This window comes from Urocampus carinirostris, chromosome 6, assembly GCF_059441175.1.
Source record: "Urocampus carinirostris isolate Australia breed hairy pipefish chromosome 6, RoL_Ucar_1.0, whole genome shotgun sequence".
Taxonomy (NCBI): Eukaryota; Metazoa; Chordata; class Actinopteri; order Syngnathiformes; family Syngnathidae; genus Urocampus; species Urocampus carinirostris.
In genome coordinates, this window is record NC_142354.1 from 20,857,382 (window position 1) to 20,876,209 (window position 18,828).

Here is an 18,828-nt window from a genome sequence, read left to right on the forward strand (position 1 = left end):
GGCGGAAAGTTGTACTTACGTTCACTTCAGTGATAGCGATATCGACGACGCTACCGACGACAATTAAGGCATCAAACGTGTTCCAAGCATCAGCGAAATAGTGCTGTAGTTAATGCACGGCATGGAGATGCAAGGGAGGGAGGAATGAATGGCAGCAAGAAGCCAGCCAAATGAAAACATAAGATGAAGAGAAAAGAAGAAAAATAGGAGATAAATTAAGCGGAATCGGAAAAACAATCAAGTGGAAAGTCCGAACAAGTCAGCAGCTCCGGCGGCAAGTAGGAAGACACCACTCTATCTCAAACAAACACTAGAGTCATTGCAAATTATGGACCTTACTCACATCGATTTCACTGAGAACAATGTCTACTATGCTGCCAATCACAACCAAGGCGTCGAACACATTCCAGGCGTCTCCGAAATAGCCCTGAGTGAGTTTGAATGTTGGTTGCCGAGTACGGTGTCAGTCCAAAATTAAAAAGTCTTCATTTGCCGTTACAGACACACTTTGAACAGATATTTTTGTTGGCACCCAAACGGATACAGTAATCCCTTGCTATGTTTCGGTTTACTTCTTATGGTTTCACTACATTGCAAGTTTTCATAGTTAATTGTGTTCTACATCCTGATTGGGTAAACAGTCACTCCAACTCTTCTCTACCATTGAGTCAATAACTTTGCTGTTTAAAATTTCCTCGTATATAAAAACACCTTGTAGAGTTTATGTAGAGTGAAAAAAACAAGTATTTGAACACCCTGCTATTTTTTTTATTTCTCCCACTTGGAAATCATGGGGGGTCTGAAATTTTCATCATAGCTGCATGTCCACTGTGAGATACATAAAAAGAAAAATCCAGAAATCACTACGCATGATTTTTTTAACGATTGAATTGTGTGACATAGCTGCAAATAAGTATTTGATCACCTGAGAAAACGAATGTCAATATTTGGTACAGTAGTCTTTGTTTTTTATTACAGAGGTCAAACGTTTCCTGTAGTCTTTCACCAGGTTTGCATACACTGCAGGAGGGATCTTGGCCCACTCCTCCACAGAGTTTGAGCTCCCTCCAAAGATTTTTGATTGAGTTCAGGTCTGGAGACTGGATGGGCCATGCTAGAACCTTGATATGCCTCTTACGGAGCTACGCCTTGGTTTTCCTGGCTGTGTGCTTCGGGTCAGTGTCGTGTTGGAAGACCCAGCCACGACCCATCTTCAATGCTCTGACTGAGGGAACAAGGTTGTTCCCCAAAATCTCACAATACACAAACCCAGTCATGCTCTCTTTAATGCAGTGCATTCGTCCTGTCCCATGTGCATAAAAACACCCCAAAGCATGATGCTACCACCCCCATGCTTCACAGTAGGGATGGTGTTCTTCAGATTGTACTCTTCATTCTTCTTCCTCCAAACACACCTAGTGGAATTATGACCAAAAAGTTCTATTTTGGTCTCATCTGACCACAAAACTTAAGACGGGCTTTGACATGTGCTTGTTTAAGTAGGGGAACCGTTCGTGCCATGCATGATTTCAAATCATGACATCTTAGAGTATTACCTACAGTAACCTTGGAAATGGTGGTCCCAGCGCTTTTGAGGTCATTGACCAACTCCTGTCGTGTAGTTCCGTGCTGATTCATCCCCTTTCTTAGAATCATTGAGACCCCATGAGGTGATGTCTTGCATGGGGCTCTACTCCGATTGAGATTGACCGTCATGTTTAGCTTCTTCCATTTTCTAATGATTGCTCTGACAGCGGACCTATTTTTACCAAGCTGCTTGACAATTGCTCCGTAACCCTTTCCAGCCTTGTGGAGGTGTACAGTTTTGTCTCTGGTTTCTTTGGACAGCTCTTTGTTCTTCGCCATGTTACGAGTTAAAGTCTTACAGATTTTACGGGGTGTACAGGTGTATTTATGCAGCTTACGACCACAAACAACTGCATCTGATTCGGGATGATACATGGAGTGCAGGAGGACTTCTAACGGGCGGACTAATAGGTCTTTCAGTGTCAGAATTTTAGATGATACACAGGTGTTCAAATACTTATTTGTAGCTACACAAATCAATCCTTAAAAAATCATGCATCGTGATTTCGGGGATTTTCTATTTAGTTTATTTCTCTCACAGTGGACATGCACCTGCGATGAAAGTTTCAGACCCCTCCATGATTTCTAAGTGGGAGAAATAGTAAAATAGCAGGGTTTTCAAATACGTATCTTCTTCACTGTAAAGTACGTGCAAATTGTCTTGCAATTTTGGGTTTTGTGACCTTGAGCGTGTAGCTCAAGACTGGGAGAAACAAGGGATTATTGTATAGAAAAATGTTCATAAGATGGAAAGAAAACCACCCCAAGGACAAACTACTGAATCCCAGAATGGACAACGTGAAAAAGCACTCAAGTCAACTCAATGAACTGTTCATTATAGAAAATGATGTATACTTTAGGGGTTGAACTAAACTATTTGATTTTACTAAACTAAAAGTAGATCAATTTGATGGTATTTATACTGATTTATATAAAGGAACATGGTATATTATTTTGCGATTTCTTGTTTTTAAAAAAACTTAATTTGTTTAAAAAAAACAATAATGATTTGCTTGGTCACTTTGCGCCTTCCTATTTCGTATTCTTCCTTGTGCTTTATACACAATGCAGTGATACTTAGTGGTCAAACATTACAGTGTCCCTATAAACTGATAAAAATAAAATGAAATATAAAGTAAATATGAAATAAATATACAGTACAAGTGAACATAGCAACCTTTCATATATTTATATATTATATTATTTAAATTTAGCTGTGATAAGTGGAGACGAACGGAATGAATATCCAAATATATAAAAAAACAAAAAATAACTGTAATCAAAAAGTAAACAATAATACATAATCTAAAACATCCGGAAGCAAAATAAATAAACAAAAAAATAATTACGTAACATTTATTATAAAAATTTCCAAATATTCTCTTTAGGTTTACAGCTGATCATATTTTTGGCGTTGGCCAATTTTGTCATGATTACTTATTAGCAACACCTTTGCCTGCTCATTTGGCACCAGCCGCTGCGGGCTAACTGATTGGTTCCCTGTCCCTTTTTAAGCCCAGTCCTTTCACTCTCCGGTTGTCAGTCCGTCAGCGAACCTCTGTTGTTACAGGGCAAGCATTTGACCCTGACTCCCGTCAGTCCCGCTTTTTGCACCCGTTTACCACTCATAAGTTACGGATCTCCCCGTTTGTCTCCGGCTACGACCTGTTTTTGATCCCGACTACGTTTGCTCTCCCGTCCCGGCTTACGACCGTTTTTTGATCCCGACCACGTTTTTGCTCTCCTGTCCCGGCTATCCAGCTTTTTTTATGTTCCTGACACCGCCATATCCCGCTACAGAAGATCCACTTCCGTATTTGGATCTCAATCTGATTGTGTGAGCGGCTTGCTTCCCTCCCACGTCCAGAGAGCACCGGATCGCGGGCGCTGCCCTTCCTCTTTCTATCAATAAACTTGTGGTTAACGCTACGCATTTGGGTTCTGATTCCGTTCTGGTCGTGACAAAGTAAGTGAGTTCTTATTTCTTGCCCATCTCCTTTCATAAAATTATTTTTGAGGAGTAATATTTACAACAAAAAGTCACTGCCTAAACCTGAAATAACGAAAAAATAGCAGTTTGTAGATGTGAATGAAGTAATTCCTTATTGACTTAACTTAAACCACATAGTTGAAAAAAAGGATATTCTTCACCCCCTAGTATACAAGAAGGTGTTGCACAAAATAGTGCATGCTTGCAATGACAGGGCACTGCACCCCACACACACACTCTTACGAGCATCCTGTCCTTCTTGGCAACAAATAACTGATTTCCAGGCAGCCAAGGGGAATGTAAAAATAGATAAATACTCATTGTGGGTAAAACACAAAACAAAACAAAAATACAATGTAAAAGATCCAATACGTGTTTTGTGTCTTTCCTTTTGGGAGTACATTATATAAGTCACGTGGTTACATAAAGACATTGACATTACTCACCCTGGGCTTAAAAGCAATGAGCTTGAGAACCATTTCCACAGTAAAAACAGCAGTGAAGACCATGTTGAGGATGTCCATGACATAGTTAAAAAGTGCTGATTGGCCGTAATGCTGCAAAAAGTACAGTGAAGACATTTTAGTGGAAAGTTTGGGGTTTAAGAAAGCGTAAAATCCGGACTACAATAGAATCCGCTACTTTTTTGCTACATTTTAAACACTTTGGCGTTAAATACTATGTGCCTTTTTTGTGGCAAAAAATAACATTTTGCCATCTTAGACCAATGAAGAATACGTAGTTTGCAGAGGTTCTAGAGGTCCAGTTAAACATTGTATGATTCATCAAAACGTAGGTTTACCAGGGTTATTTACCAGGGTTATTTGTTATCAGTCAGGTGTGAAAAACTGCGTGGCCCTCAGTATCAAACATGTCTGATAATATGCCGCTCGGTCGCCTCAAGTGTGCACAAGACAGGCGAAAACAGTGAGCTCAGCTTTTCCGTAACAGTCCAATTGGTCTATGTTTTTGCCGACTCTAATCATATACAGTATTTTGTCGCTACCTCCCGCTTCGGTTATCGCTGCTTACATGTTTGCTGATTTTTAATTGAATCGTCTTCATTGAAATCAATGTATTGTCCTTTGAGTTCTGAGCAGACAGCACACAGGAAATGCTATCAAGGGGGCATGTTGGGGAGGGCTTTGTGTTTTGGGTGAGGGTGACTGTGGTCCCCATTCAGCGTAGTATTAAATATGTGCTTGTTTTCTTAATCTCTCCGGTAGTCTCTATGTTGATTGGTCATACGATCCGAAAACACGTGACGTAAGCAACTCGTAGTACAGATAAAGAGGCTTTAATGTGTGCACCAGATTTCACACGTCTTAAAATCCAATGCGGTTTGCACGAAGACAAAATCGAGTTTTGTTCTTCAATTTGAGCATGCGGCTTTTATTCAGGTGCACTTTGTAGTCTGGATTTTAGTGTAACATCAGGGCACCAAATAACTCCTTTAGATAGACAATACTCATCAAATGTTGTCTTAAGTTGTCACCATGCCTATGTTTTTACGTCTTACCTGCACAGCCAAGCAGAGAGTGTTGAGCATGATAAGCACAAACATGATGTACTCAAAGCCAGTGGAGTTGACCACATACCAGAACTTGTATTGGTATGGGTTCTTGGGGATGTACCTCCTTAGTGGGCGGGCCTTTAAGGCATACTCCACACACTGACGCTGCACAGACAACCAAAAGCAACAATTTAAGATTTGTTCATTTAAATTTGACCCAGAGTTCCGAAAACCTGGTATAAGTTGTGCCGGTGGCCCTGACCTGGTTCTTATCAAGTTCACAGTTTTTATACTCCTTCTCTCCTTGTTCTTGAAAGGTGACAATCACAAAACCTACAAAGATGTTCATCATAAAGAAAGCGATGATGATGATGTAAATGATGAAGAAGATGGAAATCTCCACGCGGTAGTTGTAGATGGGCCCCAGGTTCTCCCTGTTGGAGTCGATGGCCTTATAGAGTAACCTGAAAGTGGGACAGGAAAACATTTCATAATACTAGTAATATTGTTCTGACATTAGAAAATTCTAGCACTAGAGCAATATGTTGTACTAGTCTCTGTGCATTTCATTTTCTTCTTGCAAGTCTGCCTATTTGAGTTTTTTTAATTATTTCTAAAAATGTGGAACGCTTTCCATTTTCTTGCTGTCTACCATTACAACAGAAAATGATTTCCTATGTGCAGAATTGATACAGTATTGCCAAATACAATAACTAAAGGAACACATTGGTGGGGATTCAACTTCATGGATACCTTATGTCATGATTACTTGTTGCCCTCACCTGTGCCCGCTCGTTTGGCACCAGCTGTTGCCTGTGCCTGATTAACTCCATCTTGAGGTAAGTTTGACCTTTGGGGGGGTTAATCAAAGGCCATCGCAACTTCTCTGAATTCTATGTTTAGCTGGGGCTTATGCCCCCCGACATTAACAGAAATTACTGAGGTAATACTGTATTATTCTTTTATTGTGTCACAGCCCAATTTAGTGCACAGTAGCTACTCAAATATTTATTAATAATTGCAGCGAATGTAATGAAACAGGTGTGGATAAAGTCTCACGCTGGCCAGCCTTCAAAGGTAGACACGGTGAACAGTGCCATCATAGCCATAAGCACATTGTCAAAGTTGAAATCGCTGTTGTGCCACACTCGTTTGTGGATGGTGGGTTGGTTCACATCGCCGTCCTTATACAGGATGTACGTGCCTCTGAGAATGCAAATTTATTATGAGGCTGAAATGTAGATTTATTATTACATTGCTGGGACATGACAATGGAAACCCACTTGCACTCCTCTGGGCTGGACTTGGCTTCATCTGTGCAACGGTAAAACTTTCCCTGTCAAAGACAACATGTGCATCATTTACACAGGTGATTGAGTACAAAAATGCTTGATAGAAGATAAGTACCGACCTTAAAAAGCTGTACCCCTATGCAGGCGAACATGAATTGGAGGAGGGTGGTGACAATCATGATGTTGCCGATTGTTCTTATGGCCACAAACACACACTGTACCACGTGCTGTTGGGAACAAGATATGCACTTATTCAGACACGCTGCACCATGGTGATATCACAGATGGTTGCTGGCATCTGTTCAGTACTTTCAGGCCTTTGGCTCGATTGATGGCTCTCAAGGGTCTCAGGACACGAAGGACTCTGAGAATCTTTACAACTGAGATGGCAGATGACCTGGAGGAGGAAACCACACACAGTGTTATTGATATTTAATGAATAGATTGTTTGAGAGAACTCTAAATGAAATTTAAAAGGTTTGATAATAAGTGATACAGCAAAAATGTATTTTTTCACACACGTATGCCAAAAATGTATAATGGCATGCAAAAAAAAAAAGGGAAATCAACCTAAAGGATTTGCTAACAATATTATGCTGTATTATGGGGCATCACTTATCAAAACATCCATCCATACATTATCTGCACCACTTATCCTCAGTAGGCAGTAGTTGCGGGGCAGCTGGGGCCCATCTCAACTGTCCTTGGGCAGTGGGTAGGGGACACCCTGAACCGGTTGCCAGCCAGTCGCAGGGCACAGAGAGACAACCCACTCACTCGTTCACAACTAGGGACAATTTGAACCAGCCAATTAACCTGACATGCATGTTTTTGGAAAGTGGGAGGAAACCAGAGTAAACCCACGCAAGCACGGGGAGAACACGCAAACTCCACACAGGAAGGTTTGTTCTCATGACCTTAGAACTGTGCCGCACATGCGCTAACCACTGCGCTACTGTGCTGCCCCTAATCAAAACACTGCACTTTTATTACCATTTTCATTTTAGAATAATTTTTAAAAAGCAGAATCAACCTATTTTACCCATTTCTGGGGGTGACCGTTATGAGATTGGTGTTGAGTGAAGATGACATTATTGTGGGTCATTATTTTAAATTATCAAAGGGGGGAATACTATGGAGAAAATGATCTTTCAAGCAATCTCATTATATAACCTATCATCAAATAATTGTGTACCCAATTAAGGTCAAGGGATTGTCCAAATATGGTGATGTTCAAGACAAAAATTAGCATTAGCTTACAACCAATCATAGTTCAACTTATTTCTAAAGCACAGCCATATTGGACATCACCTGCATTGATTTTATCATCCCTCGTCAATTATTCTCAAAATAGCTGTTTCTAGACACATACTGTGTTTAAACTAGAAGGCTATCATACAACAGAATAATGTTATGGAATATTTTGGATTGACTTTCGCTGCAAATGCTTATTTAGTAGAGGGGAGATGTAAAGTTGTGACGCACATCCACCGGCTAGCATTCAATATTAGCTTTCCTTTCCTGAATAAGCCTCGATTATTACCTCACTTGTCGGTAAGTACATTTCAAAGTAAATTGGGATAATATTAACAATATTTCCGTACATTTTAAAATTATTTTTTGTGTTCCACTGTGAGATGTTTCTGATGTAAAATACAAAATGTACCACGCATTATCCTAATTATAAATTTAGAGGCAAAAACAAAAAGTCTATATTTTTCATGAGTACTACATGGGCAGCACGGCGGCCCAGTGGTTAGCGCGTGTGCAGCACAGTTCTAAGGTCTTGGGAACCTCCTGTGTGGGTTCAAATCCAGCTACCGGACTTCCTGTGCGGAGTTTGTATGTTCTTCCCGTGCTTGTGTGGGTTTTCTCCGGGCACTCCAGTTTCCTCCCACATTCCAAAGACATGCATTTCAGGTGGATTGGCCAGTCCAAATTGTCCCTAGGTGTGAATGAGCGAGCGAGTTGTCTGTCCCCGTGTGCCCTGCGATTGGCTGGCAACCAGTTGAGGGTGTCCCCTGCACACTGCCCGATGATTGCTGGGATGGGCTCCAGCACCCCGCGACCCTACTGAGGATAAGCGGTGCAGCTAATGAAAAGAGATGAGACTACTAGAGATGCTGGCGTACACCACCAAATTTGAATTCTCTGAATTAATCACTTTTTGGCCAGTTGATAGACACTGAAAAATAGTGATATTCATTTCCCAATCGTTCTATCAATAAAAGGAATCCAAATGATGTGTATAGATTCATACTAAATATTCATAACAGTGTCTGAAACTCAGGACAAAAAAGTTACAGGACACCAGGGCAGACAACTCTGAAAAGTTGCCTGCCCCGCCATAAAGTTGCCTGCCCCATTTTACATAACTTGAAACACAATTAGACAACTAATCGCAAAAAAACCCCAAAACATTGTTGCAAAGTATTAAGGATTGATAATCAGAATATATAAAAGGACAAAACTTTTAAATTAAGTTTATTATAAATCTACTTGTAACATTCATTGCATGGATATGACATCGCTGTCCATCTGCTATCATTATGTACCTGTATTAACTCATATTCATTCATGCAATGTTTGCGTTGCGTCGTTGCTACAACCCACGTGAACTCCTTTTTCCACGATGCTTTTAATGTACGTTTAGGTTTTGTACCGTCATTAATTTTTTTTTTTTTTTTTAGCTTTTTTTGAATATTTCTTCCAGGGCTGAGGTTTTGGCCTGATTCCTAACCACTTATCCATTTTTCTTGTGTTCTCTGTGTGTCTATTTTGGAAAATGATATGCACAACCTTATAACGCTCAGGAAAGTCCGGAAGCACTACGTTTTTTGATGCAGGGTTCTGATTGGCTGCTGAGTATGCAAATTGCCAAACGAACCGAATTTCCAAAATCGGAAAAAAACAAACGTTTGATTTGAAATAAAATCTTTTTTTCTTTTTTTTTTTCTTGAAAATGTTGTCAGCCACCCGGGCGGAGACGTTTTGTAAGTTGTACGCCCGACGTAAAAGATGTACGCCCGGGGTGTCCGGGCAGACGTTGTTTCAGACACTGTTAATAAGAAAATAATATGAAGCATCATCATGGTTTGTGGCCTTTCTTTCAGTGAATAATTGATGGTAGTATTGTGTGGCATTGATTGTGAAGCAAAGGCTAGTAAATCAATAAACTACTTATGTATTCATACTTACTGAATGCCAAAGGAGACTAAAGACACTCCCACAACTAATAAGTCGAGAAGGTTGAAATAATTCCTGCAGAAAGCTCCTTTATGGAGAAAAGCTCCGTATGTCGTCATCTGAGTGAAAGGCACAAGATGTCAGCGGAGCAAATGACAAAGGAAACCACACCACAAACACAATCACAACTCCACATTCACACTTCATACACTATCACATACACACTTTATTTAAATACACTATTACAAAAAATCTCTCTCACTCATACATTCATACGTACACATAATACATACATGTGAAATACTACAAATATATACAGTCTTAAATGAGCATTTGTATTACCCTCATTATTTTGCAAAACATACACACACTTAGCCACACTCTTGTAATTCACTCTGGTTGAGGGTGGCGAGCTGAAAGTGGTGAAAAAAAGGGGGCTAAAATCTACCGTCGCCACCCCCACGGCCCCTACTGACATGAATGCAGTAGTAAGTCATTCGTTTCTCAATCTACAATGGCAAGAAAACATGCATTTTGTTGCCATGGCTACAGTTATATAGTAAGTCCCTGCAGGAGTTTCAAAGGCAGAGATTGGAAGGTAAAAATGATCTTACTGTCACATTCATGCGGACCGTTCTCTTAAAGCTCATTTTTATCATGCTCTTTAATAGCGCCCAAAGTAGGGAAGGCGACTCTCAATTAGAAAACAGGCAGAGAAGAAAAAACAGCCAAAATGTCTCTATCGTCAAATCATAAAAGTGAAGGATTAATTCTAAAAGTGCATGAAAATTTGGAGTCCCCTCACAGTTAGTGTAGACACTAAATGCAAACAGCCAGTGTTGGGCAGTTTTAAGAGTCAAATACAAGCTGCCTACAAGCTGCCTAGTTTGTGTCCAGGTGACTGCCACATTTCAATGCACTCTATCCAGTAGCAGACTGACTGACCCATGCTGAAACATGGCTGATTTTGCCCCCTCTTTTGTGCATCTGAAAAGCAGTCTGTTCTAGGGGTTGAACGACCCAAAATGTTCAATATCAATTAGTATAAACATGTATAATATTTTGCATCTGAATACAGGCTTTAGCATCCTAGTTGCACTAGCACGACTCAAACTTCCTCATCCAATCACATTCAGATGTTGCAGGCAGTCGGAAATTGTAAAACCAAAATTTGAGATAATGAAAACATCAATATGGTCTCTTGTCTGTTCAATAGATAATATATGTACAGTAATCCCTCGCTGTAACGTGGCTTACTTTTCGTGGTTTTGCTACTTCAAGGATTTGGATCATATATTGTGTTTTACATTCTTATTGGCTAAACAGTCTCCCCGCTTATTAATATTTGAGGGTAGAGTAGGTATTTGTAAATAAAAAAGTGTTTATAGAGTAGTTTTACTGGTTTAACAAATGCTTGAGCCTGTAAAATGGGAATTTTCTTTGGTTTCAGTTTACAATAGAGTACTTAATAATAAAATAATTGAAATGAATGTTTCTACTTCTCTTATCATGGTCTTTTTTTAGTGACAGCCCACGATAAACGGGGGATTACTCTACTCAAAAAAGAGAAGAAATGGAGGATAATTTACTGCAATAGGAAACCTGAGTGTGATTTACGATGAGACTGTTAGTGGTGCTAAAAACTCGAGGCAGACAAATACTTAGCTGAAAACTATATAACATCGCTGTCATGTAAAAAAAACATGTTTGCCGTGTTTTACTTGTTTGTACAATACAAACAGTATGAATAACCCCGCAAGTAGTGGATAAACCAGTGCTCTTAGCATCACAGGGACCAGCTAACTTTGCAAAAATGTTAGTCGGCTATCTGTAGAAGGCTGATAGTGACAAAACCTCTTTAAGAGGTGTTTCAAGCCATATAATCTAATATGAAAGTTCTAGACCAGAGGTTCTTAACCTGGTTTTGCAAAAAAAGAGCAGAAGAAGGAAGTGGCCGGACAAATAACTATGGCATGCACTCTTGTGTATCACGGAACAAGATAGTATCCTATCTCCACGATTTGCCATGCCAAGTTGAGGGACTCTAGCCTCGCACCGTTAAAGCTAAAGAAACACTTCAAGAAAGTGCGTTAAGGCAGGGAATATAAGTACACAATTATGGCTGAATTCGAGGTAAAGAGAGCCAGATTCAAAAAAAAGGCATCTCTGCTTGCTCTTGGATTTGTATCCATCAACAAATTAAACAACACACCATTAGCGAATCTCTTGTATAGCCAGACAGTGAAACTGACACTTGGAACAGTGGCTAAAGGTAAATCGTCCAAATTTCCTCTTTCAAATTACACCATCAGCGAAAGAGGAGAGAACACGAGTAAAGAAATCATGGCTCAAGTAGTCGCAGATCTCAGGGAAAAACTACTTTATTTAACACTAAATTACAGTTAGCACGGTTTGTACACCTATTTCATGTCCAGATTCAAGCACATTTTGAAGACTTTTCTCTTGGACACAACCAGTGACATTTTATAGTAGAAACCCTTATAAACTAATGCCAGCTGCCGTTAATCATGAGGCACGAAATGCAATGGCAAAGTCATCAAAGGGAATTTTTATGCAGACTTGTTGAGAAATGTGGCAACAATTACAGGCATTTTCAAGCACTATGCCCAGAATACAAGCACTTTTCAATCTTTGAAAACACGACATTAAAATGTATGCATTTTCAAGGATTTGAAGCACCCGTACGAACCCTGGGTTTGGTAAATGTGCATCAAAAACTGGTCGGGTTTGGTAGCTACAACAGGATTAAGAACTACTACTCAGACCCATAAGTACTTTAAACAAGGACTTTATATGCCATAATGGATGTGTTTTTGCTTTTATGTAACGCACACTGGGTTTCAAAATAAAAAGGTGATTGATCCTGATATCGTTTTTTTGTTTTGTGTGATTTGTTGAGGCGATTGACCACTGCTTGACATCAGAGAAAACCTATATTAATTCCAAAACACATGATTGCAGTTTGAAACTTTGAAACTTATAACATTCAATGTGGTTCAACCCCTAGACTGTACATGAGTTATGGAGTTTGCTTTGACTGGAGTTGACTTTGCAGTTGAGCACCCATCCACAGCTTCTCCAACAAACAAAATCACCTCTGACTCAACTTCAGCCAATGCTTCAAATAAAATACCAGGAGTTTGGTAAGTTACATTCCTCAAAAATACAAACTCATTTGCATCCTTTTCCCCCTCCTGGCTATAATATGACGCCCATGGTAGTAGAATGTAATGCTCAATGTTCTGTTTCCTTCCCCCAAGTTCTCTCTTGCGTTTCTGTTACTGATAATATGCAAGTAACAAATCCAACAAATCGAGTTGTATTGTTAAAAGAGGTGCCGTAAAGCAAAAAAGTAAATAAGAGAAAGGAAACAAACAAGCCAGGTTGTTTTAAGTGGCGGGTGACACACAAGGAGAGAATGCAGCAAGGCTCTCTTTGTCACTTAAGAGGTTACCTTCAATATGATCTCAAATGTAAACATACTAGTGAAGACATAATCTGCATAGCCTAGGACCTGGAAGGCAACCACATGTGTGCAGGGTTATTGGGTGGGTGGTTAGAACAGCACGGACAGGGGACACAAGACATTTACCTTCAAAACGATCTCAACAGTAAAGATAGCCGTGAAAGCATAGTCAAAGTAACCAAGTATCTGCAAAAAGCAACGTAGATGTTTAACAAAGACAGTTCATTGATAAAATTTATACATCATTACAGAAAAATTATCATTATTTTAGAATTTTTCTTTTTTTGTAAATTTGGGAGAAAAAAAATATTAAATTTAAGACTAGACGGCTTCTTGTATGCAGTGTCATAATTGAGCAATACCTCAGTGGATCTACTTAATACAGTGGAACCTCTTAAGTACATTTTGAAATGTGACCTAAATCATTACCAAAAAGGTGACTCAAGAGATGCACGATTAATTGGTTGATACAGAAAATTTTGCAGCATCTGCAGGCTAATAAAGCCAGCTGGCAGGCTCACAACCACAAATATCTGCAGTCATGAAAAAAGGATATAAAAAGAAATAAGATTTCCTATGGAACAAACAAGTGACTTCTTGCTAGTTAAGCACAAAAACGTTTAGTTGTTTAGAGCACCAAAAGGTAAATTACATGACCAGGATTCGAATTTTGGGCAAGAGATAATACGTACAGGGTTCGAATATCTTTTTTTCAAGGCCAAATTCACACACTTTTTAGGGACTTTCAGAGCCAATTTTCCAATTTCTCCAGTACCATTAAGAACAATTCCAGTGCGTTGTGTTTTGCAGAGCCAGACATTTTTCTATGATTAACATTCTACATGTAACCTGCAAATCTATTCGTTTTTGAGAAAAAAAAACGACATTCTTATGAAGCTTACATTTTCAGTTGCAGGAAGTTTTTTTCCATTAAAATTTACCATTGGGAAACACTGCTCTCAATTTTTGCATGGACCAATAATAAACATCCATAATTGATATGTAATCTTTGCATTAATTCACATTCAATGGTGACCTGTTTATGTGTAGCATGGACCTGTCCTCTTGAGGGGGGGCCGGTAGGGGGCGACAACGATTCGTAGGACAATACGGTGCCAACTAATGACAGCTGCAGTTAATCACACCAGAGAGCAGGGTCGCTGTCATTTTTAAGCAGACTCGTTGAGAAACATGGCAACGATTTAAGGCATTTACAAGGACTTCATCCAAAATTTAAATTTTTAACCCTTGAGAAGCTTTTTCAATGATCCTGTACAATAGTTAGTAATTTAAAAGTGCTGAAACCTTTTTATTTCTGGGGAACAATTCAAGCTGTATTTACTCAACTAATTTGGTTTAAACTTAAGAGGTCCCACTGTAGCTCTAATCATTAATGCGGTGAAAATACACAGTATATTGTATGGACAAAAATACTGAGACATTTGATTTGGGTAAAGAAAACCACATCGTCCTCCCAGAGAAATTGCACTCAATTATGATATCAAAGTCACAGTTTAATGTTGTTGAATAAATACAGTGGCCCCCCTGCAGACAAACACTTTAGTTATTAGAAATTAAAGATACGATATGCGTTTCGAAACAAATCTTGTCCAACATATACCATATTTATTCGTGTATAACGTGTACTTGTGTATCACGCGCACAGTGATTAAAAAATTGTAAAACATTTTTCCTCCTCCATTCTCTAACATTCTTTTCCGGTACCGTGAATAAAAATAGTGTGTTAATGAGATACATTTGAATGCCTCATGTAAGCCATCTATATCAGCGCCGCGACCTGGGTTTGATTCCTGTTGCATCCAATCTGTTGCGATTGTGGTCAGCGAGATTTGCGCTGATCATTTCACAGATACCATAATATACTACCATATAACCTTGTATATAATGCACACACAAACTTAAAATTATTTTCCAGGTACAAAAAAATGACCACTGTGCACAAATAAATATGGTAAAAGAAAATCCAAAATAAGGGAATCCGTGTACACTTTCACTAGAGGGCCAAGTGTTAGCTTCAGTTCGTCCCACTTAGCACATGCATTTCTTGCCAACAGTCTCTCGTGCTCCCTCACTCCTCCACTTGACGCATACCCCTTTCGTTAGCAGACACTGACTACCTCTATAGTAAGTGCTCATAACAAACTGACATTTTATTTGTTAATATAGTTTTATGTATAATATTACTGCACTTGCATGTTCGATTTTTATTTGAATATTTTTTTAGTGATCAGGGAGATGTGTTTTATAGCTATTTAGAGTTAACTTGGATAATTTTCAAAGAACAGGAACGGATACTTTGTTTTTCAGTTATTTCTTATGGGGAAAATTTGTTCGATATACGAGAAATTCTAGATAAGTGCTCAATCCAGGGCACAAATCAATCTTGTATGCGGAGGGGCCACTGAACTCCTATATCACTGATAAATCAATCCCAAAAAGTCTCGAAGGGCTGCACAGACCATTATTACATTAATAAAACTTCGCATATGGCACTAACACAAAGTTCCCGCAGCTTAAGGCAAGTTTGTTTCAAGACTTTTTAAGACTTTTTTAATGGCTTTCGAAATCAAATTTAAGACCAAAAATCCCACAGTTGAAACAAAGCCCCCCCAAAACACAGATATTTCTTGCACATAATACACCGTGCCTCATACACATTACCTGGCACAGCCATTGGGAAAATTTTCGTCAGACAGCCATGGTCCAGAGTAAAAATAAACGTCTCAGTCCGCAGTTGCTACATGTATTGTGGGTATACTTAACACATGCGTCTGCTGAGAAAAGGCCCGACTGAAACCCCATCACCGTTTTGATAGTTCCGTTATTGATGTCACGCCATGTTGCCACCAAAGTAAATTGGTGAATTATTAAAAAAGTATTTAAGAAATGTTAAATATTTTTAGTTCTAACATACGTAAATCTTAGGAATGTGTTCACATTTGAAAGACTTTTGAAAATTGGATTTAAGACATTTGAATGCCAATTCAGGCATTTTTTTAGAATAATAGATTCAATGCCTTTTAAGACTTTTCAAGAATCCGCGGGAACCCTGTCAGTTTAAACAAATGGACCAAAATCAAATGTATCCTTAAATGGGACAATATCCTTTCATTTCTTTTGGATCATAATTATTCATATTTGTATCTTATGAATAGAAACGTACAAAAGAAACATTTTCTGTTTACACCATTAGACAATACATTCGAGAAAAGCCTAATAGGCGTAGAAAAACTAAACATTTCTTTCAAATTTTGGGCAATGTCTCACAATATTTTTGTCCATACAACTTCATCACCTTGTACAGTACTTGGAATACAACAGAAAATCGCTCCATCGTTTTCTTGTTTTACCTTGAAAAATGTCTTACCTGATGAAATAGGATGTTCATGTCAAGAGTAACAAAATTACAAAAAACACTTAAAGTAACAAATTAAAATATAAAAAAAATATTTCTAAATTTAAATTTTTAGTATTATGCAAGTATTTACGTACACAAGAATATTTTTAAATGTACTGTATGTTTAATATATCCCAATCAAATTATTTTGTATTTGTACAGTATTGTATAGATAAAGCCTGTTTAGGACCTAGCAGGCTCCAAAAATATTCTTATCACAATTCTTTTTTTGTTTTGTTTATAATTTTCCCAAATTCAGAACACTACAAAGATTTGTTTATAGCCATTGTATATTATTATTTTCTGTATTTATTATTATATATTATTATTGTATCTATGAATTTCTTTTTATAACATGATACTTTTGACTCGTTAGAAATATTTCACTATGTTATATCATAGAGTGCTAAAACAATCTTTATGGGGGCTACACAATTTGATTTGGGCAGAGCAATTGAACTCAGTGTAATTGAGGGTTTGAGTATCGTTTCTACTACTAATAATAATAATAAAAAATATTAGAATTTCCTGAAAATAATAGGCGGTTTCTTGGACCGTGAATTCACAATTAATGCATGGAATCGAATGTACTGACATGTGAAGCAAAGCATGCTCTTCTGATTCCCATGTGATTTCTTTATAATATTTGACAGCTCATTTAGAGTTTACAAGCAAAGTAAAATATACACATTCTATATGTAAACACAACATGTATTTGTAATTTGCATTAGACCCTCAAATAGCATTTTAAAATAAACTGTTTACAACCTGGAATTGTTAGCATATACTTTTATTATTATGTGTAGTTTGACACTTTCTTCTTCTTTATTTATTGCTTTTTCAGTGGATGCCAATGTGTGTGGCACACTGCCTACTTAAGGTCATAGCGTGTACAGCAATTATTTTTAGGCATATTATTATTTTCTTTAGGTTATACATATTTAAAGGGACACTGTGTATTCTTTAGCCACTAAATGTCACTGCATTGTGCCATACAATTGAAAACAAGTGTTACAAATCACAAGGAAGATAAAAAAGCTACTGAGGCTCAAACTGAGCAGACCGCACCATTTTTCTTCTCAATTTTTGCTCAGTATTTCATGAGATTTTTGTTTTTTTACCCTTGGCAGCAAGATTGCGGACAATCATGTCAGCTCCCTCTAGGTAAACCTCATGCGATGTAAGGTTAATACAAATTTCTTTAGTATTAAAAAAAAATACATGTTTATATGATAGTTCAAGTGATACTGCTTATTTTTCTTGTTTTTTTTGTAAAGGGAAAGAAAGAAAAGAAAGTTCTTTTTTTTTAACTACTCAGATGCGCTAAATAATACACAATGTCCCTTTTAAGTGACTATAGGATAACTGAGTAAATGAACATACATAATTAAATGTTAGTACTTATTAACAATCACTTAAACGAAAATTTGCGATTAATAAGCTACCCCAATTTGCCTATCACCTGTGTGATATTGAATGATTTTATATGGCGATTGCGAGGACACTTACAATATTCCGAGCAGAGAAGTTTCGAATGGGATCTTCTGCAGCGAGCGAGACTGAGCTGAGCATGATGAACACCAGTATGAGGTTGGTGAAGATGTGGTGATTGATCAACTTGTGGCAAAACACACGGACTCTGCAAAAAAACAAACAAAACAAAACAAAAAAAATGGTCAACTCGTCTTGTGTGTGCGCTATCGTCTAAAGCAGGTATGTCAATCTCATAGCTCAGGGGCCACATAGTAGGAAAAACACTGTCACAATTGAATTATTTTCTACTACAGACGCTGCCTTACTTACAAACGGTCGTTCGTAAGTTGAATTTGTCAGTAAGTTGCTTCAGTGCTATATTTTGGATGTTTGAGGTTTATATACGTATGTTTGAGGCTTGTATAAGTACCTGTATTGTTATGTACTGAAACAATAAAATTTTAATAAAATAATATGCTCTATATAGATAAATAAAGTTGAGTTTAACTTACTTTTGGAAGATGGGCTTCAAGAGGTCCTTCTCCGTGGTTGAGAGTGGACTAAATTTTCTCAACCGCATCAAGCTTTCTTATTCCACTTTAATCTCAAAAGAAACGGCTCGCCTCATCTTTACACTTTACACCAACCATATGGAATGGATGGACGAGATATTAAATAATAAAAATGTCAAAGTTCTTAGCGCTGGAGTTTACACACAAACTAGGAAGGGGAGATGCTGGGTGACGTCTCACAGCGCCACACGCTCGTAGAGGCGCAAAGAAGCACTATAGTGCTGTCTTGTACTCGAAAAAAGGTGCACACAATACGAAATCTAATTTACAGCAATGTCTGGATATTTTTCTCCATCCCGAAAAATCTACT

At 38.2% G+C, this 18,828-nt stretch overlaps 1 protein-coding gene across 4 annotated transcripts in view; it reads right to left on the minus strand.

Annotated features, from left to right (window-relative positions):
- cacna1da (calcium voltage-gated channel subunit alpha1 Da) overlaps positions 1-18,828 on the minus strand; it is a 141,335-nt gene that overhangs the window by 42,817 nt on the left and 79,690 nt on the right. For 2 of the 4 annotated variants that reach the window (XM_088338217.1, XM_088338219.1), the window contains exons 20-31: positions 17,983-18,112; positions 13,182-13,241; positions 13,044-13,103; positions 9,581-9,687; positions 6,692-6,779; positions 6,502-6,609; positions 6,374-6,426; positions 6,150-6,296; positions 5,353-5,554; positions 5,097-5,255; positions 4,024-4,134; positions 20-103 (exon numbers count right to left, since the gene is read on the minus strand). In XM_088338217.1, the coding sequence (XP_088194343.1) occupies positions 20-103; positions 4,024-4,134; positions 5,097-5,255; positions 5,353-5,554; positions 6,150-6,296; positions 6,374-6,426; positions 6,502-6,609; positions 6,692-6,779; positions 9,581-9,687; positions 13,044-13,103; positions 13,182-13,241; positions 17,983-18,112 (1,309 nt within the window). The remainder of the gene's footprint in view (positions 1-19; positions 104-4,023; positions 4,135-5,096; positions 5,256-5,352; positions 5,555-6,149; positions 6,297-6,373; positions 6,427-6,501; positions 6,610-6,691; positions 6,780-9,580; positions 9,688-13,043; positions 13,104-13,181; positions 13,242-17,982; positions 18,113-18,828) is intronic. The other 2 variants (XM_088338220.1, XM_088338218.1) reach the window with 1 other exon arrangement.